Source organism: Bos indicus, chromosome 20 (genome assembly GCF_029378745.1).
Source record: "Bos indicus isolate NIAB-ARS_2022 breed Sahiwal x Tharparkar chromosome 20, NIAB-ARS_B.indTharparkar_mat_pri_1.0, whole genome shotgun sequence".
Lineage (NCBI taxonomy): Eukaryota > Metazoa > Chordata > Mammalia > Artiodactyla > Bovidae > Bos > Bos indicus.
This window is the reverse complement of record NC_091779.1, coordinates 23,873,363-23,901,213: the sequence shown is the minus strand read 5'-3', so window position 1 is coordinate 23,901,213 and position 27,851 is coordinate 23,873,363. Positions and strand designations below refer to the sequence as shown.

Here is a 27,851-nt window from a genome sequence, read left to right as displayed (position 1 = left end):
AACAACATATCTAATGTATATGTAACTGGAGTCAGGTCTTGGAAATAAGAGAACAAGGTTTCAAATGAGTGCTCACCAGAAACCATAGAGGCCAAAAGTCAGTGCAACATCTTTAAAACGCTGAAAATATATCTGGCAAGCCAGAATTCTGTATCAAGCAAATATTTCACAATAAGGGTAAGAGAAGCCTTCAATAAGAGACCTGATCTGCGAATACTAACAGAAGGTTTTTGACTGAAAGTAAGTTATATAGGAGGAACATTTGGCTCTTTGGGAATGGAGGGGAATGTTATAATTGGTAAATATTTGGGAAAATATAAGGACCATTTTTCCCTCACACAAATACGTATGGCTTTTTAAACTAAAACTTTTAACAATGGTGAAGTTGTCAATGCACATAGATTTAAAACATAGACAACTAAAGTATTCTCCAAAAAAAGCTGAGAGTTGGGGAAACACATTACTGCAAGATTTTTACATATTGTATAAAATATGCAGCAGTAATTCTAGGTAGACTCAGAAAATTTAGACTGCATTGCAGTCCCTAAAGCAATAACTAAAAACATAATACAAGGAGATATAGCCAGAAAGCCAACAGATCAACTAACGTAGAATTCAGAAAGAAAAGATGTCCGAGGAATGAGACTTGGTACACTTTGAAATTTAAGAGGCCAAGAGACAGAAGAGGAGGGAAATCAGCAAAAGAAAAAAAAAAAAAGACCAAGAAAGAGTTAACAGAAAACTAGGAGGCAAACAAAGACAATGGGATATCAAGGAGAAGTGAGTGACCAATTGTCTCAACTGTGGTTGACAGAGTTAAGTAAATGAGCTCCACAAAGTGATTGTTAGATTTAGCAGTGAAGAATTTTGGGTGATGTTACAAAGAGCAGTTTCAATGGAATGGTGAGATTTAAGAACTGACTAGCAAGGCTTAAAAACAAAATGGGGAGAGAAAATAACAAACTGTGAATTATGGACATCTTTTGACAGCTTTCGCTGTCAAAGGGAGACAAAAGGGGTAATGAAGGGGAAGAGGGAAAAAAAGGTTTTTGTTTGTTTTTCAATATGAGTGGTGTGCTTTTTCAACATCTCTTGAAATGAATTCTTCAGTTTTCATTAGTCATGGCAATAAATTCTCTTAGAGAAGAAGGTATAGGAGAAGAATGATGGGGGAACTGTTCCCTTTAATGATTTTGTGTTTTTCCTGCTCATTCCTCTCTATAAACGTGCCCCAGAACCAAACCTCATCCCTCTGCTCTTTCTCCCTCACCAGAAGAGCTCACCCTAGCTGTCAGCTTCAAACATAGTCATCTGACCTATACTCCAGCCTTTCCTCTCTTTCACCAACCTCATTTATAATGATTTCCCAGAAACTCTTAAATGTCTCACTGTTCCCTCAAATGTAATACTGCAAGAAAAGTCTTCCCTCCTCATACCATTTTTCCTGCTAACTTGTCTTTTCGGTGACACCATCCTTCTCCTGATCCCTCCTCCCATATATTTTTCCTCATGCAGAGAAAACAGTCCCTTACTTTTTGGTAACTCTCCTACTAAATGCATTCTGCATACTCTGCCATGAATTTTCCTTTGATGTTTCACCTAGTTGAGAATTTGCACAACAAATCTAAAAATCTGCTTCAGACTTTGAAATTTCTCTATAATCTGCATCCACCCCCTATTCCCCACTCCCCAAAGTATCCTCCGCATTGCCACTGATTATTATTAATTACCAACATCCTGCCTTTGTTCATGTTGCTAACATTGCTGAAAATGCTCTGTCTTCTCTTTTCCACTCTTCCAAGCATACCCATCTTTTTAAGACACATCTCAAGTCTTAGTAGCTCCACAAAGTCTTTCCAGACAATTCCAAAGATCACCAAACTATATACAGTCTTACAGCTTCTTATACCCCACAATGTATTATTTATGTTGTGGCATGTTAGTAGCAGTTCAGCGTGGGTTAGTCTCATTTTCCCAACTAGATCACAAGCTAGAGACATAAGAAGAAACTAGGGACAAACAGCCAACACAGTTGTTTGACTGGTAAGATTTATCCATGTTTAAAATATAAGCATAAGAGTAGGTCATCTATACAGTTCATTCTATTACAGTAAAACAAAATGTGTGCTTCTTGTGCCCCACCAATGGGGCACAAGACAAACAATGCCCATTCCTGAACATGAAAATTCTACAATGAAAAACTCACGATAGTAAACATATTTGGATGGTACACCATTTAAGCATAAGGCACAAGGCCATTTGCTTCTTCCAGAATCAAATTTCAAGTTTATGCTACAGCACAGGATACATTCTGTCATTTCAGTGTTTTAATTCATGAGCTAAACAACATACAATAGTCATTTCGAAGACCTGTAAGATGAATCTTCACCTCTGGTTGGAGTATGGAATAGTTTATATCACTGAATCTTTGGAAGTATCCATCTCTGACTCCATCTCTGCAGCCTGCAAGAAACAAACAGTTCTACACTATAATCCTGAAAACAAAATATTAATCCTTGCAAATATTAAGAGATATTGGAGTGAACAAGAACGTGGTCATCATGATAAAACTGAATTACAAGCTGCAGCGGGAGGAAAGGAAGAAACAGACTTTAAAAAAAAATATTCAATGACATTTCTAATAAAAAGCACATGAGTACCAGACCTAAATGTAATGACAGAGCTTGTGGGGAGCACACAGAGACACTACATCATGCTTTGAATATTTGTTCTGTCACTTGAGATTTTAAGACCAAAGTAATGGTCATGTATCCATGTGTCTATAATATCAAAAATTCTCTAATAGACCTAAGCTCTGTTCTGAGTCTTTGTCAATAAAACTGTTGATTCATTGATTTTACTCTTTTTCTCACTGTTTTTGTACCACAGCATGCAGTTACTTTAGGCTAGTGTTACCCATGACTATCTGAATTTAAGGTTATATCTCGTGCTCAGTTTTACTTCTCATCAAAAGACCCCACTAAGTCCAAACCACAAGCCACTGTCTTTTCATCTTTCCAACCACCTGGCTTACATCAAACTGAGAATGACTTGATCAACAGGAAATGAGCCCACCCAGGTGACTTGTGGTCCCTATGACCACATAGCTTCTGATAAATGAAAGAGAGCTTCACAATGCCACACCAAGAAGCCAGATAGTTACTCATAGACTCAGTGCTAACCATGAAAACCTGCAGTTGTGAGAATTACAAGGTTACTAGAAATATATACCCAAGCACTGCCAATAATGGTTCAAAAAAATCAAGTACAAACTGTTAGTTACAAAATAAATAAATCATGAGACTCTAATGTACAGCATGTTGAAAGTTGCTTAAAAAGTAGATCTTAAAAGTTATCATCACAAGAAAAAAATTCTGTCACTATATCTGGTGACAGTTGTAAACTAGATTTATTGTGGTGATCATTTGTAATATATACAAATATATCATTAATGTTGTATACCTGAAGCTAATATAACATTCTATTTTTTTTTTAAAGTAATACCCAAAGAACCAACAAAAAACTTCTGGAACTAATGGGTGATTATAAAAAGATATAAGATTAATATACAAAAGTCAATTACTTTCCTATATACTAGCAACAAGCTACTGGAACTTTAAAAGCACAATACCATTTACATAAGTCCCCCCAGATTAAATACTTAAATATAAATCCAACAAAATATGTACAAGGTCTGTATAAGGGAAAACTACAAAACATTAATCAAAAAAAAGCTAAATAAATGAAAAGGTATTTCATGTACATGGATAACAAGACTAAACATTATTAACATTAGCTCATCCCACCTTGATTTATAGATACAATGCTCTACAAGTTAAAATCCCAGCAAGTTACTGTGTAAACATTGCCAAGCTGGTTGTAAAGTGTATGTGGAAAAAAGTCAACACAATAAGGACCTCCACTATCTGACTTTAAGACTCACTAAAAAGCTACAGTAATCAAGGCATCACTGATTCAATGGACATGAACTTGGGCAAACCCCAGGAGATGATGAGGAACAGGGAAGCCTGGTATGCTGCAGTCCATGGGGTCGTGAAGAGTTGGACATGACCTGGCGACTGAATAACAGCAATCAAGATAGTGTAGTATTTGCAAAACAACAAATATATTAGTGGAAGAGAATAGAGATCCCACAAATAGACCCACAAAAATAGAGTCAACTGATCTCTGACGAAGGAGGAAAGGCAATAAAATCGAGAAAATTAGTTTTTTCAACAAATGGTGTTGGAAAAACTGAATATCCACAGACAGTCTGGAAAAAAATAACTGAATCACTTTGCTGTACACCTGAAACTAACATAAAGTTGGAAGTCAACTATGCCTCAATTTTTAAAAAAATGTATCTAAACACAGACCTATTGGGGGAGAATGGATACATGTATATCCATATGTATCACTGAGTTCCTTGTGGTCCACCTGATTCTATCACAACACTGTTAATCAGCTGTATGCCAATACAAAACAAAAAGTTAAAAAAAAAACACAGAACTCAAAAATTAACTCAAAATGGATTGTAGACCTAAAAGTAAAACACAAAGCTATAAAATTACTAGAAAGTAATACAGGAAAAAATCTAGATCTCCTCAGTTTTGGAAATGACATTTTTTCTTTTACCATGCTGCACAGCTTACAGGATCTTAGGTCCCCAACCAGGGATTGAACTCAGGTCCATGGCAGCGCAAGTGCTGAGTCCTACTCACTGGACTACCAGGGAATTCTCTAGCAGTGACTTTTTAAATATAATACGAAAAGCATGATCCATGAAAGAAATCACTCATATGCTGGATTTCATTAAAATTAGAAACTTCTGCTCTCCACAAGACATGCCTAAAGAATGAGAAGATAAACCACAGACTGAGAAAAATATTTGCAAAAGACATATGTGATAAAGGACTCTTACCCAAAATATACAAAGTAACTCTTAAACCTCAACAACAACAAAACAAAAATTTCAATTTAAAAATGGGCAAAATATCTGAACACCTCACCAAGAAAGATGGTAAATAAGCATAAGAAAAGATGTTCAACATCTTTTTCATTATATTTCATTAGAGAATTGCAAGTTAAAACAATGAGATACCACTACACATCTGTTAGAACAGCCAAAATCTGAAACACTGACCACCACCAAATTCTGTCAAGGATGTGGAACAACAGGAGCTTTTATTCATTGCTGGTGGGAATGCAAAATGATACAGCCACTTTGGAAGATAGGTGGGCAGTTTCATATGAAACTAAATATGCTCTTATCATATAATCCAGCAACTGCACACTTTGATATTTACTCAAGTGAGTAGAAAGCTTATGTCCACAGAGAAACCTCTACACAGATATTTATAGCAGCTTTATTCATAAATGCCAAAACTTGGAAGCAACCAAGATGTCTTTGAATAGGTGAATGCATAAATAAACTGTGGTACATCCAGACAATAGAATATCATTTAGTGCTAGGAAGAAATGAGCTGTCAAGCCATAAGAAGACACGGAGGAAGCTTAAATGCACACTACTCAGTGAAAGAATCCTATATGAAAAGGCTACATACTGTATGATTCCAACTAAATGACATTCTAGGAAAAGTAAAACTATGGAGACAATGAAAAGTTTGCCAGGGTTAGAGGAAGAGAGAGAGATGACTAGGTGAAGTATAAAAGATTTTTAGAACAGTAAGGCTCTACTATCTGCTGTTATAATGGTGGATATGTATCACTACACATTTGTCAAAATCCATAGAATATACACCACCAAGAGTGAGCCCCAGTGTAAACGATGGACTTTGGATGATAATAGTAGTGTCCATGAGGTTCATCAATGATAACAAATGTACTAATCCAGTGTGGGATGGTGATAGTGGGGAAAGCTGTGCATATGTTAGGGCAAGGTATACACAAGAACCCTGTGTTTTATGTTCAATTTTGCTGTGAATTCAAAACTTCTCTAAAAAAATAGGATGGATAGAGAGATTAATATACACATACATACACAGAGGTAGATAGATCTCCTAGGATATCAAAATAATAAAGGCATATTCTCTCTGCTTTTATAGAATGTAGGTGGTAAAGAATACGCCTGCAATGCAAGAGACCCACGTTCGATCCTTGGGTCAGGAAGATCCTCTGGAGAAGGGAATGGCTACCCACTCCAGTATTCTTGCCTGGAGAATCCCATGGACAGAGGAGCCTGGTGGTCTACAGTCGAAGAGGTCACAAAGACTTGGCCACGACTGGGCAAATAAGCACACATACAGCATATCATTTCTATTCTACATCACATATTCAGCATGTTACAGAAACATGAACTTGTTACTGATCAGATCAGAAGAAAGTGGGAGAGCTAAGACAAGACATGTCTCCAGATATTTTGCTTTTAAGAAAATATAATCATAAAGAAAAGAATAAAGAAGGAAAGGATATGATTCACTCATTCTTCCAACTGTATATTCCCAAACCACCCAAAAGAATATTCAGCCAGCCTTCAACTTTTGTGCCTATTTCTATGATCTAACTGTTTGTCCCCTTTATACTGCTGGGAAACAAAGGAATGAAAAGCATGCATGCACAAAGTTATCTTCTCCCAAAGGAAATGTAACAGGCAAGTCTCCTTGACATTTATGAATTAATTGAACCACTGGTTCTCTTAAGTTTCTCTCACAGAGCTAGACTCCTAATCAATTATTTTCCAACCATGATAACAATTTCATGAATGACAAAAAGACTTCCAAGATGGAAAGGGGAAGTAAGAAGAAGAACACGTGGAATGCAGGGTAAATGACACTGGGAGCATTAAATGCAGAATGGAAGGAAGACCTTCTAGAAACTGCCACAGGAGCAATATCTCTCCACTGCATGGCTGCAGACCTGCCCTGATGCACTCATGACATCACCACCCAAAGATTGTACCAGCTTTGGGTCCAATAGGTATATTAACAAGTCATAAGAGGTGCCCACTGGGTTCAATAGGTATACTTGCAAGTCATAGGAGGTGTCCACTGTGAGGTTTCAGAGTCTTATCAAATATAGACAAGGCATAAAGAAATACTTCACATGCACAGTATCTGGATAAAATTTATCCCAGTGATCCATTTTCCTAAAATTAGTTATCTGGCCTACGTGGAATGCATTTCACATTTTAAATCTCCTTGAGAGAATTAAGAATAGAGCCCTACATAGAATGTTCCTTTCAATTAGTCTCTGCTTCCAACAGCTCTCCCTTTCAAATCTTCTTCAGTGTCACCACCAATGATCTCTCTAAAGCACAGCAACAGATTTGCAGTCAAGTCAGAGGAAGGGTCACATGGGTGTACTGCCTCTGCCTTCTATTTTCAACCTCACCAGAATGACAGCTAATGGCTTTGTAAGGTGTGGAGATATAAGAACAAAGAGAACGGGAGTGAATAGAGCAGCAAGAAGAGACTGCAATAATTTTCTGCAAAATGGGTAAAGGTTTGATAACTGACCAGGAGGAACATGAAAAATGAAACTCGAATGCCTATAGAGGGGCCATGGTAAAGAAAAGCAAGCTGTTTTGTCTTGCAGAAACCCCACAAGGGGTCAGGGCTCAGAGACAGCGAAAGTTTAGAAAGAGATGAGTTGGTTGAAAGATGTCAAGTTCACACACACACACACACACACACACACACACACACCCTGTACACATGTGCACAGGTCAAAAGAAACCAGGTGTTTATTCTCTGAATAAACAAAAAATGACAACCTCTTAAGAGCATGAGCAAAGATAGATTGTGTGAAAACTGTTATACTGATTTTAGTAGCCCACAATTCTTTAGTTTTATTTCCAGAACACCACACATTTCAGAAAGCTTTAACTCTGAAAGAGTAAAACCAAAACTACTGGGGGAAGGGCTAACCAAAGAAAGACAACTCAGGAAGAACAGCAATACTTTTAAAGCTTTATATGAAATTTTTCAGAGAAATAAGAGAAAATAGTATGTACATGAATGAAGCATGAACAGGATGCTGGAAAGAGAGAAGGAAGGAAGGAAAGAAGGGGGGAGGGAGGACAGACAGGAAAGAAATGAGGGAGGGAGAGAGGGAGGAGGCAAAGGAAGGAAGGTGAGGGGAGGGAGAGAGGCCTGACGATGTCCAAGAAACTCTAAAATTAAAACTGCTAAAAAAAAAAAAAAAAAAACCTTTGCTGCTGCTAAGTCGCTTCAGTCGTGTCCAACTCTGTGTGACCCCACAGACAGCAGCCCATCAGGCACAACCATCCCTGGGATTCTCCAGGCAAGAACACTGGAGTGGGTTGCCATTTCCTTCTCCAATGCATGAAAGTGAAAAGTGAAGTCGCTCAGTCGTGTCCGACTCTTAGCGACCCCATGGACTGCAGCCCACCAGGCTCCTCCGTCCATGGGATTTTCCAGGCAAGAGTACTGGAGTGGGGTGCCACTGCCTTCTCCTAGGATAGCCAAAATAAATTTAAATGGCAAGGCTAGTACACAGAGTGAGGGAACCACCTAGAAGTAGAAGGAAAGAAAATGAGATGAAAAATAGAATAGAAAAAAATAAGAGAATTAATCCAAAAGGAGCAACAATTACAGCCAACATTTCAGAAAGAAAGAAACAAAGATGAAGAAATTACTAAAGAATAATTCAAGAAGCTTTCCAAGAATTAAAAGATACAGGCGTCCAAGACTGAAAGATCCACTAGAGTTTGTCGTTTACAGTGAGGCTTTACTTTTAATATACTCGAACCTTTATCATCATGAAATTTTAAAACAGTAACAATAAATTTTTTTCTATATGTATTCAGAGAGAAAAAGCAGGTGGCATAGAAAGGATAGGAAGTTACAGCAATATATGACTGGCTCAGCAGCAACAACGGGTGCTGGGAAAAAATAAAGCAATACCTTTTCCACAAAGTTCTGAGTAAGACTAGCCAAACTATGAATCAAGTGTAAAACTGGAATAAGCACACTTTCAGACCAGCAAACCCAGAAAGAGCACAACATGGCTGCCAGGGAACAGTGGCTCTAGCATCGGAGAGGAGAAGTCCCAGAATTACAGCCGTGGCACTGACCAAGAGAGTGGCCTATTCAGCAGGTTCTGGGTAGGAGGCCACCAAGGAAAACAAGGACCCATGTGGGCAGGTACATGGAAAAGGTTACTGATGGCTGTGGAACAAAGCATGGGAGCGTTTAGGGAACACAGTCATAATATCATAGGTATCTAATAAATGAAAAGAGAAAGCAACTTTTTAATTCCAGGAAAAACAAAGAGTTAAACTAGAAAAGAGGTACAGTTAGAATACACTGTTTGGCTTGTCAGCAAATAATAATTGTATAGTAATATGATATAAATATTAAATACTAATTTTACTTTGTTAAAGTGTAACACAAATAGACTGAGAGAAGTGAATGAAACAGGAGGAGAACTAAGTTCTTACTATGCTAGAAAGTTGTAATTAAGTCTAAAATTATAAAAAAATAAATTAATAGTTTACAAATATTATTCAGAAATTAGATGTAAATACCCGGGGGCATAGCTGGCAGAGCTAAGGTGGTTGCCTCTAGGAAATGGGGAATAGAGGTCGGGGTAGTTAAGACAGAGGATTATGAGAATTATCCAAACTTTATAATTATGCTGATTTTTGTTCTAATGTAAAAATAATATATTTTAAGATAAAGAAGAAATGAAGGATTCGGGGAGAGAGGAGGGTGGGAACACAGGACAGATGGGAAATCTTTGGCCCACACCTTTCCAAGTGCATTGGGATCGCTCACAGAACTGCATGCTCCCATTAACCTGCTGAGCCACGTTCTGGGTTGAAAATAGCTGATTTAAGCATTTCTGAAAACAAACACAAAGAGAATACTTATTCAGAAACATTTGTGTACATCTCAGGTGTGTTACATGGTGTAGAAGTAAAACTGATAATTCACTGGAAAGTTAAAGACTACACACTGTCAGACCAACACTGCAATTGTTGCCATTATTTATTAAATAACCACTGTGTAATGAACAGAGTACTGAACATTTTACTAATATATTATTTCTTTTTTTAATTAATTTTTATTTAAGTATAGTTGCTTTATGGGCTTCCCTGGTGGCACAGTGGTAAAGAATTTGCCTGCCAGTTCAGGAGACGCAAGAGACATACATTCGATCCCTGGATAAGAAAGATCCCCAGGGGAAGGAATTGGCAACCCACTCCAGTATTCTTGCTTGGAGAATTTCATGGACAGAGGAGCCTGGTGGGCTACAGTCCATAGGGTCGCAAAGAGTCAGACACGACTGAGAGACTAAACAACAAAATAGCTTTATAGTGTTGTATTAGTTTCTTCGCGGGGGGCGGTATTAAACTAGTTATCTTAAAGGTCCTTTTCAACTAACTCCTTTTCCCATGAGAAATGGGAACATCAACTCGCAGAGAGGTTAAGTCAATTGTCTAAATTTAAATGAGCACAAAAATCAAGTTGCTATTTCTCTGGGCAAGTATACAATGAGCCCTCCTGACATTCTTATATCTGTGCGTGTGTGCTAAGTTGCTTCAGTCCTGTCCAACTCTGTGCAGCCCTATAGACTGCAGCCTGACAGGCTTCTCTGTCCGTGGAGATTCTCCAGGCAAGAATTCTGGAGTAAGTTGCCATGCCCTCCTCCCAGAGATCTTTCTGACCCAGGGATTAAACCTGTGTCCTTACATCTACCTGCATTGGCCGGCGACTTCTTTACCACCAGAGTCACCTGGGAAGCCCCTTTCTTACATCTAACTTTGATCAAAAACAAAGAGGCAAATTAGTAAAAAGGGGAAAGAAAAGAACTTATTCTAGAAACATAATAGTGAATAGTCAAAATAGAGAAGATTCTTTTTTTCTCCTTCTCAATGATACATTTAATCACTGGATATCACTTTGATATTTTGGCTTTCTTCCCAGATATTACGTCATATAATAGGCAACGGATGTTTAGGTATTCAAAGTAGAAAAATTAAATATAAATAGAGTTTCACAACTGCAGAAATATGGGCAAATAATGCATTGTTGTGGTCTACCAGATACCTTCCCCCTGGCTTCTGATCATCAAAACTATCTTCAGACATATCAGATGCTCTGTGGGGAGCAAAATCACCCGTTTGAGAAGAACTGGTATAAAATACCATTTCTAAATGCCCTGCTGGCCAGTAGCTCAGTGCAACTCTTCACAGATTCATTCTTCAGAATCCCGTAGAGACAACAAAGCTGACCAAGGCATTTCCCAGATAGTGTGCTTGTGCTCCATGCACCCAGGGATACCCTTCGCTGGGTGAGATCTACTATTACTTTAATGAGCAACTTGGCGTACAGCTGGCTGGGTATGAGAATTCTGAACATCTCCATAGCTACTCAGCTCTCTCTATAGAAATACCCTCTGGATGACCTCTGAGGACCACAGGAAGACACCTGTTCACCGCCAAGATGAAAGACCTCGCTTTACATCTGCACTGTTTTTGCTGCTATTGGACTCCCAATTAGTCATGACAATAAATGCTCTACATAACGTAGTAAAACAGCTTCCATTATCCCCTGCCCAGGTTCTCCAGTGAAACTGGGATGATATTCAGGCTGGATAACAATCGCTGTAATGATGGTAACTTGCCCGCACTATCGTGACCCCGCCAACAGAGCCACCAACTTTGCTGCTACCAGTTACCAGACAGCACAAGGGGAAGGAAAAGGGAAGTCCTGGAAGTCAGGGCAGTAAAAACTCCAGTCACCAGTAGAGGGTGGAAAGGACAGTGCTAATAGCCTGGCCTGGGCATGAGTTCAAAAGCACACATAGTTCCCTCAAAGTAACTCCCTGGCCATCTTACCCTTACCCAGCAACAAGCAAATAACAAGTGACATCACTCAGTCATGTCCGACTCTTTGCGACCTCATGGACTGTAGCCTGCCAGGCTCCTCCATCCATGGGATTTTCCAGGCAAGAATATTGAAGTGATTTGCCATTTCCTCCTCCAAGGGATCTTCCCGACCCATGGATCAAAGCCGGGTCTCCCACACTGCAAGCAGACTCTTTACCATCTGAGCCACCAGGGAAGCCCCACCCAGCAGCAAAGCACCTAGCAGAAGACTTGCTCTAATACAATTGTTTGCAACTGCATATGAGTTCAAATAATTAAATTTCACATTCACAATATTTTATTGTTCCTCCAGCAAAACACATATGCCAAACACAGGAAGCACACATCAAATGACTTTAACTTTGCCTAAATTGAGAATTTATGACATTCCTAGTTCAGTTTTCTAAATGAAACATTGATTCCTTCAGAGGCTCTTCACTGGTTTCAATAAACCTAAAATCATGCTATCGATATTTAATGTGCCCAAAGGACTTAGGGTGGACTATGATATTAGAATCATAATCAATAAGATCCTTAAAATAAAGTTAACTTCGTAGAGAAATTAAAAAAAAACACACACAAAGACTTAAGGGAAATTTTGAAAAGACCATCTTATAGAGGAGGAGTCAAATCGACCTGCCAAAGGGCAGATCATATTACCACACACTTTCCAAAGAGTTGGGAAAAGACCACACAACACAACTTTGCACCGAGAGGAAACATACATAGTATGCATAATTTTATTCTTTTTTTTTTTTTTAACCACACTGCTTGGCATGCAATATCTTAATTCCCAGGCCAGGGATCAAACCCACACCCCCTGCATTGGACGCCAGGAGTTTTAACCACTGGACCACTGGGGAAGTCCCTCTGTTTTTAATCTTTACCTTTTGGATGGTTAGTCTCATTTTCACTTTTTTGATTGATGCTAATTAAACTTTTTTTGTGTGTTAATTAACAACCCTGTTTCTTTTTGGAAGTGTCCTTCATACACTCATTTTTCCTATCAGGAATCCATCCTTTCCTTATTGATTTGTAAGAGCAGCTAAGCCAGCTTTTATCTCATGTTTGGGACTCAGCTATTTGAGCTTCTCAAGATAAGAAATCTTTGGTTTTCTCTCTTCACCCACCGGGTCTTTTGAAGCAACTTTATCCTTCCAGCCTCTGTTCAGTGCATGAGGGGCCTTGCCAAACTGGAAAGCAGAGTTATTTGTTCCAGAACTTCCTTTGTTGGGGGTCTTCAGTGGTTCCTTGTAGGATCCTGCCAGAAAACATTTAGCTTTGAATTTGGTTTTTAAAGTAATAGCTCAGTTGGTAAAAAATCTGCCTGCAATGCAGGAGACCTGGGTTTGATTCCTGGGTTGGGGAAATGCCCTGGAGAAGGAAATAGCAACCTACTCCAGTATTCTTGCCTGGAGAATCCCATGGATAGAGGAGCCTGGCAGGCTACATACAGTCCATGGGGTTGCAAGAGTTGGACACAACTTAGAGACTAAACCACCACCATAATCTCTTAAACCTTTGGTGGGAGGTCAGCCCTTGGCATGTATAGAACAGAATGTGAATATGTAGGCCCTCATCTCTCCAAAGTCCTAGGCGGGGTGGGGTGGAGGGGCAGCACAGGGTCAAGGGTACTGGGTTCATGAGTGAACACTGGGTGAGAAATTCCCTCTGTGGCCTCAGAACCAGGAGGAAATGTCAAGATTAAAGACCTGTCTCCAACTGCAGCAGCAGCAGCAACAGAAACACTTTAACTCTGCATGGAAAGAACACATTTGCACATTTGAAGAATGGATACAAACAGTTCAAAGCTTAAAATGATGATGAGAAGAGTAGCTGGTTTGCACAGGTGGTGAACATCCTGCCAGGAAGTCACTACGGATGCTTGCCTTTCAGTCACTGATGTTCACTACATGATTATAGCGAAACACTTCGCCTCTCCCTCTTCCTAGCGCACAAAGATATAAAACTAGTTTGACAAGGTGACTTTAGTAAAATACTTCCTAAGTTACTGTCATGGAAGAGCCAATGTTGTTTACCTTGTTATTATCCATGTCTATTATCTTCTCAAGACTGAGAAAGCCCTTTACCAGACTTTTAACTGCAATGAAAACCTTGACAAGTCATCTTCTTAAGTTAAAAATCTGCTATATCACTTGCTCATCAGAGGAACCAAGGGACAACTGGATTAAGTATTTTGGCCTTTTGCCATGTGACAGTCTCTTCTCATTCAGACAAACATGTGCCGGATAAGCTGTCACTGATGTTCCTAGAGCCCAACCCCTCAAGTTCTGGGCTATCCAAAATCTAAGAGGAAGGAGGAATCCAAAATCTAATTTCAACCGCAAAAATGTTCTGCAAATGGAACAACAGACTGGTTCCAAATAGGAAAAGGAGTACATCAAGGCTGTATATTGTCACCCTGCTTGTTTAACTTATATGCAGAGTACATCATGAGAAACGCTGGGTTGGAGGAAGCACAAGCTGGAATCAAGAGTGCTGGGAGAAATATCAAGAACCTCAGATATGCAAATGACACCACCCTTATGGCAGAAAGTGAAGAAAAACTAAAGAGCCTCTTGATGAAAGTGAAAGAGGAGAGTGAAAAAGTTGGTTTAAAGCTCAACATTCAGAAAACTAAGATCATGGCATCTGGTCCCATCACTTCATGGGAAATAGATGGGAAAACAGTGGGAACAGTGGCTGACTTTATTTTTCTGGGCTCCAAAATCACTGCAGATGGTGATTGCAGCCATGAAATTAAAAGACGCTTACTCCTTGGAAGGAAAGTTATGACCAACCTAGACAGCATATTGAAAAGCAGAGACATTACTTTGTCAACAAAGGTCCGTCCAGTCAAGGCTATGGTTTTTCCAGTGGTCATGTATGGATGTAAGAGTTGGACTATAAAGAAAGCTGAGCACCGAAGAATTGATGCTTTTGAACTGTGGTGTTGGAGAAGACTCTTGAGAGTCTCTTGGACTGCAAGGAGATCCAACCAGTCCATCCTAAAGATCAGTCCTGCGTGTTTATTGGTAGGACTGATGTTGAAGCTGAAACTCCAATACTTTGGCCACCTGATGCGAAGAGCTGACTCATTTGAAAAGACCCTGAGGCTGGGAAAGATTGAGGGCAGGAGGAGAAGGGGATGACAGAGGATGAGATGGTTGGATGGCATCACCAACTCAGTGGACATGGGTTTGGGTGGATTCTGGGAGTTGGTGATGAACAGGGAGGCCTGGCGTGCTGCGGTTCATGGGGTCGCAAAGAGTCAGGCACAACTGAGTGGCTGAACTGAAACTGAACTGAAAGAGGAGAAGAAGCAGGCTCTCTGAACCTCAAATGAGAAAGAAAATGTTGCAGTTGAATGCTAGTACTGACAATCATCCCAGCTATCAACAAAGAGTTCACATCCACTAGCCTAAGGAATCCTGGACCTCTCAGATTTTGTCCACAAAGCATGACAGCAAATGAACCTCTCTACAAACATCCCTTTTAGGACGGGAAGGTCCTCAGTGTTCACCGTTCTGGAACAAAAAGAAAGAAATCCCACCAGCAAAACAGCAAGAAAACAATGTTTTTGATTAATATGCAGTATAAACTTAAATAGAAAATAAAATAGACTTTATTATAAAATTATTTTGTCTGATTATCTCTTAGAATTCTAAATTTCTCATGCAATGCCTTATTTGAAAATAACTAATTAATTAAGGACCTATGAAAGAAAAGGGAGCCACTTTAGTCAGAAATTCCTCTGAAACAATTAGCCAGAAATTCCTCTGAAACAGCATTAAAATCACCCCTCAGTTTAAAGTATCTTTCAGAAGATAGCCATTAGGATGACCTTCCTCCAACCCTGTATCTCCTGTTGCTTCAGCCAGCTATTTTCAGTATTGGTACTTACTATTACATGAGAATTTCATTGATTTAAAAAAGATTTGGGCTTCTTCTCAATCTGCAGGACTATGGTGCCTCATTGTGTCTAATGTCATATTTAAAACACAACATACTTTCTTTTGGTTTTGTTTCAGCCCTCCCCTTCCCCTGCTCCCTTGGAAATTTCTTATTCAAAAGGAGAAAAAAGCAGTTGACTAAATACAACACTAGGTATTTCTGTAAGACAGATTCTCTCAGAAGTATATCTTTTTTTAAGATTTCAAAACTGGCTTGTGGCATTTATATTACCTCACCTGGAGTCAAGGTCTCTTTCTCAGGAGTCATCTTCAGCACAGTTTCTGGGAGGTCAGCAGTTGAATGCTCTTCCCCAAAGGAAAGGGCTGTCACATCCCCAGCTTGGCTCTGCCGCCATCTTGTGGTAATCGGGCTACTGGCAACAGGAACTTCAGCTGATAGTCTCTTTGTCAAGTTGCTGGTGAAGTTAGAGTATGTAGTGTTAACTACATTAAATACCTATTTAATAACAAAAAGATCCATGATTTACAGTACCCTCAATGATACAATCATTAAGATTCCTTAAAAGAGAATTATAAACAACTCATCTAGTACAACACAAAATGTATGTTGATACATATACACGAAATTTTTAATTTTTGTGACCTGGGAAAATGTTATTTTACATATGCATATAAAATAAACATATGATTACATATTTTAACATAGACACACACACATACTCAGAGCCTCTGCTGAGGGTCTCAAGACACACCAAAGCAATTGAGGGAGTGATTATGCTTATGTTTATTACTATTACATACAAATATAAAATATGAATAACACTATATACTGAGCATATAAGATGCTTACATAAAATCGTAAAATTTCATAAAATCTGAAAATAAACGGGCAGTTTTCTAGTCCAATCCATTTCACAGATAAGAAAACTGAGGCCTAACTTGCGCAACTTCTGTCCATGCTTTCTGAGAAACAACAGGAGTTTGGTAGTTACAGATGCTTTAGTGGTGAGCCATGCCCTGGAGCTATGTGGAATTAAAATGAAAATGAATCATTTTTTAACAAAATGACAGGCATATTAGGTTGTGCCTGCTAAGTTGTTTCGGTCGTGTCTAACTCTTTGCAACCCTATTGACTATAGGCCCCCAGGTTCCCCTGTCCATGGGATTTTCCAGGCAAGCCAGGGGATTTTCCTGACTCAGGATGGAACCTGTGTCTCAAGTCTCTTGCATTGGCAGGCAGGTTCTTTACCACTAGAGCCACCTGGGAAGCCCCATGTTAGGTTAATATGTTGTGCTTAGTTGCTCAGTCCTGTCCAACTCTTTATGACTCCATGGACTGTAGCCCACCAGGCTCCTTTATCCATGGGGATTCTCCAGGAAAGAATACTGGAGTGGGTTGCCATGCCCTCCTCCAGGGGATATTCCCAACCCAGGGATCGAACCCAGGTCTCCCGCATTGCAGGCAGATTCTTACTGTCTGAGCCACCAGGGAAGCCTAAGAATCCTGGAATGGATAGCCTTCTCCAGGGGATCTTCCCAACTCAGGTATCGAATCGGGATCTCCTGCATTGCAGGTGCATTCTTTATCAGCTGAGCTAAAACGGAAGCCCGTATTAGGTTAATATCCTTCTATAAAGGGCTCTTACAGAAATTTAGAAAATTTGCCATCCCATTGGAAAAACGAGCATGAGACATAAAAAAGCAGTTCACAAAAGAGATGTAAATGCTCCCAAAATATTCAAGCTCATTTGTAATAAAAAAATGCAAATTTAAAACAATAATGAGATGTTAGCAATTTTTTAAAATGACATTTCCTAATGTTGAAGGTTCTAGAAACAAGCACTGGCATGCAGTACTGGTGGAGTGTCAATTAGTATTTGGAAAGGACAATTTGGCAATGTGTGTTAAAAGCCCTTTATTATGTGCGTAACCTCTACTGACCTAGCAATGTCATCTCAAAGAATTCAAGGAAGAAACCAAAGATTGCAGCATCTATTGAGTGCTTACCACTCAATACAAACCCATGTGTTACGAGCTTTATACGCATTCGTATATAATCCTCAGAAGACTTGGTAAAGCAAGTCTGTTACTTATTCCCATCTTACCAATGATGAAACTGAGGTTCAGAATTTAAGTGAATTGCCTAAGACCACAGTGAGTAAATGGAGATGCTATACCCTAACCTTCTCTGACTCCACAGTCCACACTTTCAACTGAGAACACGAGGATGTGTACTGCAGTATATAAGGGAAAAAGATGAGGGGACTCAGTGTTCACCAGGGGAGAACTGATCAGGCATAGAAGGGAATACCCTGCAGTCATTAGAAACGATGACACACATTAGGGCAATGCAAATCAAAACCGCAGTGAAGCACCACTTCACACTCACTAATATAATCAATAAATTTATCTATCTATAACTGTTGGTGAGTATGTAGAGAAATTAGAATCTTTGTACATTCCTTATGGGATTGCGAAACAGTACAGCTGCTGTGGGAAAAGTTTGGCAGTTCCTCAAAAAGCTAAACCGAGAATCACCATATGACCAGCATTCCACTCCTAGGTATATACTCAAAAGAAATGAAAACAGGTACTCAAACAAATACAGATGTACGGATGTTCATGGTAGTGTTACCAACTCCAAGCTCACTCTGCTCGCTGCCAAACGACAAGCCAATGAATCTGAGAGACGAGGTGTTGAGGAAAGGAAGAGACTTTAATCAGGGAGCCAGCAGACCAAGAAGATGACAGGCTAGCGCCTCAAAATAAACATCTTATCGCGTTCTGGAAGCCAGGTTCTTTTATAGATCAGAGATGGGGGGAGGTGAGGAAGCAAAGTAAAAAAGCCGTTAATCTTGCAAACATCTCCTAGAATGGCAAGCCTCAGGCAAGGGATGTGTTAATTTCTCCCTTCCTGCCATCCTCAGGTGGACAGGGTTCTGAACAAAGGCACACGTTAGTTTAACAGTCAGGCAGAGGGGCAGGATTCTGAGGCAAACCATTCTGTACGATATAATAATAAATGGACAGGGAAGCCTGGACTGTTGCAGTCCATGGGTTCACAAAGTCAGACACGACTTAGCAACTGAACTGAACTGAATAATAGCAAAAGCAAAGAAAAGCAAGTTAAAGAAACAATTCTATCATAGAGTCAGAACTGGCTTCCTCCCTGCACCGCTGTATTATTCATATTAGCCAGAAGGTTGAAATGGATAAACAAATTAAGGGCAGAAGTATGTGTGCAATGGAACACATACATATTCCTATATAACAACATATATATATGAATATTACTCATATAAAAAGAAATGAAGTACTCATAAAATGCTACAATGTGGATAAACCTTGAAAATACTATAAGTGAAAAAAGCCAGAAACATATTGTATGATTCCATGTATGTGAAATATCCAAAATAGGTAAACTCCACAGAAACAGAACACAAATTAGTAGTTTCCACGTGTTGGGGGAAGGAGGAAATGGGGAGAAACTGCCTAATGGTTATGGAGTCTTCTTTTTTCTTTTTTTGAGTCATCTTTTGTGATGATGAAATTATTTTGGAAGAAGATAGAGATGGCGGTTGTACAACACTGTGAATGTACTAAAGGCCACTGAATTTTTCATCTGAAAATGTTTATTTTTATGTTTTTATATTTTATGATTTCACTTCAATTTAAAAAACCTTTCAAGTAGAATAAAATTCAATAAAACATGAAAATGCTTACACTCTACTAACAAGTGAAAAAAGGACACTATACAAGAGTATTCCAATATGGTCCCACTTCCTATTTATAAAAGAAAGATAGGAAGAAAGAAAACATGCGAGAACATTTAAGGCGGGGAATATTGGTTTTGTTTGCTTTTTTTTAGTGAGTATGTGTGAAAGTGATCATCCTTCCCAACCGCAGACAGGCAGTCATTTCATCTGGCAAGAAGAATTCTCTCCCCAAGGCATCAAAAGGACACCTTCCCCAGAAAAAGAGAAGTCGGGAGCCTGAGGCCTCTGCTGCTCTGAACAGTGTCTATGAACAGTGTCGCTTGGGGTTGATTTTTTTTGCCTTTCAATTGTTCTACCCTTGTAATTGTTTTTGAATAGGAACAGGAAAGCTGAAAAGCAGGAAGGAGGGAGCCCGGGAAACATAAATCAGGCATCTCCCACTCAGAAGTCTAGACAAGAGGGCAACAGGGAAGGAACTGGCAGGAGCAGACCCCCAGGGAGAAACGTGGCCCACTCAGATTTTCCTCTTCCTACTTCTGGGTTACCGTCCTCCAAGGAAACCACAGAGTCAACTCAACAACTGGAGAGGCTCAGGCGCAGGCACAGGGAGAATCTCTCTCTGACTGTAAGGCTCGTGTCTCAGCCAACAAAGACAGGGGGCTTCCCTGGCAGCTCAGTGGTCAAGAATCCTCCAGCCAATGCGGGAGACACGGTCAGATCTCTGCTCCAGGAAGATTGCACATACCGCAAAGCAACTAAACCCACGCACCACAACTACTGAGCCTGTGCTCTAGAACCTGAGGGGAGCCACAACAATTGGAGCCCTCTCGCCTTAGAGTCCGTGCTCTGAAACAAGAGAAGGCACTACGATGAGAAGTCCGCAAATGAGAAGTCCGCACACGGCAACTAAAGAGTAGCCCCTGCTCACTGTAACTGGAGAAAAGCCCGTGTGGCAGTGAAGACCCAGCACAGCCAAAAATGAATAATTAAATAATTTTTTTTAAAAAGAAGAAGAAAGTCAGAGGGGCACATTGTCCCTGTTTTAACAGAAATTGAGACTTTTCATCAATTTCCCTATTTCTTAAAGTCTTCAAATGATTCAAAAATTTTCAAATGCCATGGGAAAGCAAGCCTGTGGGCCCTGTTCAGGCTGTGGGTTAGGTCTGCAACCTCTGCAAACACCAGCCAAGCCACCCTCTCCCTTCTTGGTGGCAAGAAAGAGAGCAGCCACCATATTTGAAGATTAATTTGCACCAAACATGATGCTCTTGATCCAGGGTTTTCTTGGAGCCCCAATTTAAATATATAAAAACAAAATAATCCTGAGTTTAGAAGAGGGAAAATAAAGAAGGATTTGAATATGTCAAATTGAATATGAATTGAATATGTCATGTGAATATGAAAAGAATATGTCAGCTAAGAAAAATGATTAAGAAATTTCACACTGACACTGACACTGAGCCATGTTTCTCTGACTTGTCCACTGTTACTCTCACCATACAGTTTCCCCATCTGGGATGCTTTTCAACTGTTCTCTGCAGGAGCAAATTCTAGCCTTGTAGCTGGGGTCAACCAGAACTCCCCGAAAGTGTTGATTCAGTAGACTGAGTCAAGAGATCCACACTCACCAAAATGGATGGGCACCATCCAATCCACCAGGGGCCCAACTGGAGCAAAAAGACAAAGGAAGGGCAAACTCTCTTGCTTCTTGAACTGAGATGTCCATCTTTTCCTGCCCTCAGATATCAGAGCTCCTGGTTCTTAGACCTTCAGACTCCTTGACTTATATCAGCAGTTCCCTAGTTCTCAGGCCTTTGGACTTGCAATGAATCATACCACCAGCTTTCCTGGTTCTCCAGCTTGCACATGGCAAGGTTATGGGGTTTAGCTCCCATAACCTCATGAATTTCTTATCTATATCTCTACTGGTGTCTGTGTCTATGTCAATGTCAATGTCTATGTCTCTGTAACATATCCTGTTGATTCTGTTTCTCTAGAGAATCCTGATACAACAGTGGCCCCCTAAGATATGCAGGCGGAGAAGGCAATGGCACCCCACTCCAGTACTCTTGCCTGGAAAATCCCATGGATGGAGGAACCTGGTAGGCTGCAGTTCATGGGGTCGCTACGAGTCAGACACGACTGAGCGACTTCACTTTCACTTTTCACTTTCATGCACTGGAGAAGGAAATGGCAACCCACTCCAGTGTTCTTGCCTGGAGAATCCCAGGGACGGGGGAGCCTGGTGGGCTGCCGTCTATGGGGTCGCACAGAGTTGGACACGACTGAAGCGACTTAGCAGCAGCAGCAGCAAGATATGCAGGTCCTAATCCCTAGAACCTCTGAATGTTCCCTCCTATGACAAAGAGGTTTTGCAGATGTGTTTATCAAGGTCAGGATCTTGAGATGGGGAGATCATCTTGGATTATATGGGTCACCCCTCCCTCTAGAAGGAGGCAGAGGGAGACTTGACCACACACAGAGGAGGAGAAGGCAATGCGACCACAGAGGCAGAGGCTGGAGCATTGCTCAACCAAAAAATTCTGGCTCACCAGAAACTGGAAGAGGCAAGGAACAGCTCCTCCCCTAGTGCCTCTGGAAGAAGCAAGGCCCTGCTGACTCCTTGGCTTCTGCCAGCGAAACTGACTCTGGACCTCTAGCTTCCATAACTGTCAGAGAATACATGTGTGCTGTTTTAAGCCACAGAATTTGTGGTAATTTATTACATCAGTCATTAGCAACTAATACTTAGCACTCCTTATGCTTCTGTGGCTCACTGTGTGTGCTTCCGATAGAGCCAAGCCACATTTTATGAATAATAACAGCATTCATTGAGTGCTCAGTATGTGCCAAGCACTGAGATAAATGCATTAAAGGATTTTTCTTTAAAACTTCATCACAACACAATGAGATAGGTACAATTATTTCCCGCATTCTCCAGAGCTGGAAAGTGAAGGTTAACAGGCTTGAACAAGATAACTTGAGCAAAGACACAGCGCTGACAAGTAGGAGATCCAGGATTCAGGCCACCGCAGTTGTACACAACACGACAGCCCCCGCAGCATGCAGTGCACAGCCTCATAACCGACCAGGGCAACCTGCGGTTTCAACTCACAAAGCCATTCCGTCTTCAGTCCCCGTGCTTTTAACATCTCTGCTCATGCTGTAGTCTCAGTGTTTGTGTCTCTCCCCTCTTCCTCCACAAAATCATATTGAAATCCTAACCCCTAATGGTTGGTGTCAGTAGGTGGGGCCTTTAGGAAGTGAATAGGTCATGAGGGCAAAGTGAAAGCAAAGTTAGTCGCTCAGTCATGTCCAACTCTGCAACTCCATGGGGTGTAGCCCACCAGGCTCCTCTGTCCATGGGATTTTCCAGGTGGGAATACAGGAGTGGGTTGCCATGCCTTTCTCCAGGGGATCTTCCCAACCCAGGGATCGAACCCAGGTCTCCTATACTGGAGACAGAGTCTACCATCTGAACCACCAGGGAAGCTCAGATGGTAAAGAATGGGATTCGTGCCCTTAGAAAAGAGGCCCCACAGAGCTGTCCAGCCGCTTCCACGGGAGGGCACAACAAGAAGTCTGCGGCACAACAAGAAGTCTGCGGCCCAGCAGACAGCCTTCAGCTGGCCACACTGGGACCCTGACCTCAGACTTCCAGCCTCCAAAACTGTGAGAAATAAAATCCTATTGTTTATAAGCTGCCCAGTCTGTGGTGTTTTGTTACAGCAGCCCACACAGACTAAGACAGCTCATATTTCACTTTCCTGATTATTTTTATGTCCTCCTACTATATCAGCAGTTCCTGAAGACCAGAGACTCTGTCTTTTCTCTTACTAGCCTCAGATTACAGGATATTTATTGGCATCTAGGAGTGCATGAACAAATGAATGAATCTCTTTCCTCTGAGGCAATTAATCCTGAAAAGGCACAAGGGATTTAAGAAAGAATCTAGAGGCAGGGAAATAAGCTATCTTCTTTCTTTCTTTTCCATTAAGAATGATTTTCAAATTGGACAGCATATAATAAACATTTCTGCAGAAACTGGAGAGTGAGATAAATTAAGCAGTAAGTACTCATCTGAGCATTTTAAATAAGTTCAATCTCTGGGACCAGATAAATGAAACCTCAGAACACTGGCAACACTTCCAGAATGGACACTGATTAGTGATCTATGATGACAAATGAGAAAATGCCCCCCAAATTTAGATAGACAAATGTTTTTCATGGTTTTCCAATAGGAGGAATAAGTCACTAGAAATAAGTAGTTTGCAGACAGCAGTCTGGAAGGCACAAGTCTTACTGGATCCATGTGAGCCTGAATGAATCCCCTGCAATACACTACAGGGGGCTGTCCCTGGCCTAACTCTGCTCAATTTGTTATTAGTGGTCTGAATGGGAATTTATCAAAACTATTTTTCCCAAGTTGAGAAGAAAGTTAAAATATTAAAAATATAAAGCCTGGGACAAAGACCAAAGTCAGCAAAACTCCATTCAATAAGAATATGTGAAAAATCTTCCCATTTAGATTGTTTTCACTGCACAGGCCTAACGTGGGAAAGAACTGATAAGAAGTGAAAATGACAGGCAGTATTAACCAACCACCTCCAGAATATGAGACAACAGCATAACGCCATTACTTTGCTTAAGTAGTGCAATTTTAGCTCTTAGTAAGGGAAAAACAGTGTCCAGGAAAAAAGCAGGCAAGATCTGATTATCTCTGCACGAGTCAGAACTCATCTGGAGAACTGCGGCCAGTCTCAGAACTATTCTTTTAAAAGGAGATGGACAAGCCAGGATTCAAAACTTGATTTTATTTGGAGGAAAGAGACCACAATAATAGGAGACCAGGGAAAACACAGTAACAGAGCGACACACGAATGGGGTGAAGGCACCTGGGGCACCTCGTCCAGAGGGAAGGAGGCCCAAAAGGAACTGTATTCTTTATTTTTTATCGGTTGTGCCACACAGCTGGTGGGATCTTAGTTTTCCCACCAGGATTCGAACCCGCATCCTTGCATTGGAAAGTCCTGGAACTGTCTTCTTTAAAGGGAAGCAATTTATGAAATAAAAGAAAACACGTATTTTTATACTGCTCTCCTGTGACAAAACTAGGACCGACCCCACGAAACTAGGCCCCTGATGCGTGGGAGGAGGCAAATCTATATCCGACACAAATGACTATTCAAAGAGTTAGAACTCAAATCACTGGTAACATTTTGAATATATAGTTCTCAGGCAGCCCCTCCATGAAGGAAGGACATGTGGTTTTTAAGGGCACAGATGAACATTTTTTAAGAGTTATGTATTTTAATGTGTGTTTTTTAATGTTTTAAATTTTTCAAAGTTGATAGAAAGTTTTCCCTTATGAAAATTAATTCGAGTAAAATAAATGACGATTTGAACCAAAAAAAAAAAATTAAGTCATTAACAAATGGTATGCAGACAGGGCAAAAATCAGAGATGGTATGCAAACAACTATAGCTTAAGAAACACTGCTGTAGACTGTGGTATTTCATCTTCAATGTTTTTAAACTTTTGTTTCAGGATCTATCTCCTGCTGAGGAAATGCCTGTCGCATAGTTTTAAATGACTCAAGTATTTATTAATAGAGAGGAAGAGGAAGATAAGAAAAATAAGACAAAGAAGGGAAAAGGGATGAATGACTTGATAGTCCAAGCACATCAGTGTGGCTTGTTTACCTTTAGAGTTCACATCATATTGACACTAAATCGGGAGGAATGCAGGGCACCAAGGCCAAAAAATAAATAGGATAGAGAGGTTAAAAATAAGGTCAGGAAGTAACAAAATGAAACAACTAGGAAAATAGAAACAAATACATATCTAGTGATAAATAATCTGACACACAAATATTCAGTGGGCGGGAAAAACTTAGACATCCCAAGGAAAGACATGCTGGTGATGTCAGGATCTTTCTAGAACCCAGTGGCAGAGACAAAAGTAGCAAAGATGACCCACAACTCTCCAACATATCCCCCCAACCAGCCTTTCTTAGCCTCTGAATGTCCGCCCCTACCACCACCCTCACCACCACAAGCTCAACACAGCAGTCCACAGGACATTTCAAATTCAGGGCCTCAATACTATTTTAGCTTAGTCGTGAAGACCAAAATGTTTATCTTCTCCTTCTTTAACATCCAGTACCTCCTTGTCCTAGGGAGCAACACTACCCAAGCAAAGACTGTCAAGATGAGACATCCTTAATTCTGTCTTGCCAACACCTGCCACTAGGGGCTCCAGAGTGTCTTTAGCATCTATGCCTTCCTTTCTATGTCCCTGACCAAGGTTGCCTTTCTTAATGCTATCGTCTCTGACTTGTTGCTCTGCAGACTCTGATCCCTTCCAGAGAACTTCAGTACACATGGCCAAGGTTTCAGCTGTTCTTCTCCACTCCCTCCCCTCTTCAGACCCTTACAGTGATTTCTTATAAAACTAAATGTCTCCTGATGAATAAAACCCCTTCACCAGAGTGGTGCTGCTGCTGCTGCTGCTAAGTCGCTTCAGTCATGTCCGACTCTGTGCGACCCCACAGATGGCAGCCCACCAGGCTCTGCCGTCCCTGGGATTCTCCAGGCAAGAACACTGGAGTGGGTTGCCATTTCCTTCTCCAATGCATGAAAGTGAAAGTGAAGTCGCTCAGTAAGTGTCCAACTCTTCGTGACCCCATGGACTACAGCCTACCAGGCTCCTCCGTCGGGGTGTAGTACTGTCATATTCACCAGCAGTCTGACCTTTCACATTTTCTCCTAAGTAAGCATATTTTGTCTATTACAAAAAAAAAAAGTTTAATGTCTTTAAAATAATTTTGCTTATGAAGTTGAAAGTCCTAAATTCTAATTTTAGCTGTCCCTCTTACTAGTTCTGTGATATGAGGGAGCTATTAACTTCTTCATATTTCAAAAAATTATTACATAAGGTCTGTAAAGATCTTTATACAACACATGATTCCCTTTAACATAACTATATACATACTTATGTATTAAATATAAAAATTGCTTTCTACAAATGTTATTAGAATCATGTGTAGTATAAAGCTCTTACAAATGTTAAGTCATGTCTTCAGCACTTGGTTATTTGCTTCCTTATAATCATTCCCTAGTTGTTACATGTGTTTTGTGTCCAAACTTGATTCCATACTTGTGTGAAGCTGCCTGCGTCACTTACACTTTATGGTATCTTCTACAGTGCCTGAGTTGATTAATTAACTGAATCAACTGCTTTAGCCCATTCTTAACCCAGTAGCTTCCTTTAACCTTGACCTTCAACTTCATCAATCTCTTCTCCCCCTTTTGGAAGCCTTCCTAGATCTTCTGAAAGAGTGTTGGTGGGTTTTCTAACATATGATCCCCTATGAAGAGAAATTTAAAATGTGGATTTATCTATAATCTGAAAATGGTCTCAGTATTGATAGAACATGTAAGCAATGATGACAGATCCCCAGAAAGCTAAGAGATGATGAAATCAAATATATACAGAGAAAGACTCTGCCAAATGAAAAAAGGAGAAATTGTTAAGATCCGGAATCTGTGTTCACCACTGTCTAGGGTGGAAATTCTCCAAACTGTTGTCTTAAATGTTTGGTTAATCGGCCTGTATGAATACTTATATATCTTAAATATATATCTATATATGTATATATCATGCTCCCAAGCCTTAAGAATCATAAAATTAACAAACCTACTCTGATCTGATTTTGTCCGTGACAAGAGACTTACTTAAGCTTTCAAAATTGTTTCCATATAGAGTGAATTTTCTAGTCAAACTAACATAAAACATCAGGTCTGCACAATTGTTATATTTCTGGTTGTAAAAACTAGCATGGTGGCTTCTACAGCAATTTCTTGCAATAATATTGGCCTTCTCAAGTCCTTTCAGCTTCAGATCACTCAATGGGAGATTCTCAGAAAACAATGGACTAGAAGCTATCATAACGATTTTATTAAAATTACATCACCCTTTGGGGCCCTGGCTGGGAGATGGTCAGTCAACATCCTTTCCAGAGTTCTCCCTCTGTCCCCCGTCTCAAAGCACAGTTATAATAGGATGGATTTACATGATTCAAATTATATCAGGTTCTGTGAATTAAATTTTAAAACTGTTTGCTTAGATAGTCTGAGGAGTTAACGTAGCTGCTGTAGATACAGAGACATGAAATACGTTTAGTGTGGAAGATAAAGGGAAATGAAAGAAGCTTGTTGCTCTGTAAACCAGAAAAAGATTAAGGTCTAAAGTTTCTCAGACTTAAATGTGCTCTTGAGTCATGAGGGGATCTTGTAAAAACACAGACCCTGATTCAAAACAGGCTGGGATGAAATCTGAAACAAGCACCCAGGTGATGGCAGTGCT

At 40.2% G+C, this 27,851-nt stretch overlaps 1 protein-coding gene across 3 annotated transcripts in view; it reads right to left on the bottom strand.

Moving 5' to 3' along the window:
* Positions 1-27,851, bottom strand: part of CDC20B (cell division cycle 20B) — a 68,357-nt gene that overhangs the window by 19,521 nt on the left and 20,985 nt on the right. For all 3 annotated transcript variants that reach the window (XM_070774683.1, XM_070774681.1, XM_070774682.1), the window contains 4 exons: positions 16,045-16,264; positions 12,985-13,115; positions 9,732-9,825; positions 2,353-2,463 (listed from right to left, as the gene is read on the bottom strand). In XM_070774683.1, the coding sequence (XP_070630784.1) occupies positions 2,353-2,463; positions 9,732-9,825; positions 12,985-13,115; positions 16,045-16,264 (556 nt within the window). The remainder of the gene's footprint in view (positions 1-2,352; positions 2,464-9,731; positions 9,826-12,984; positions 13,116-16,044; positions 16,265-27,851) is intronic.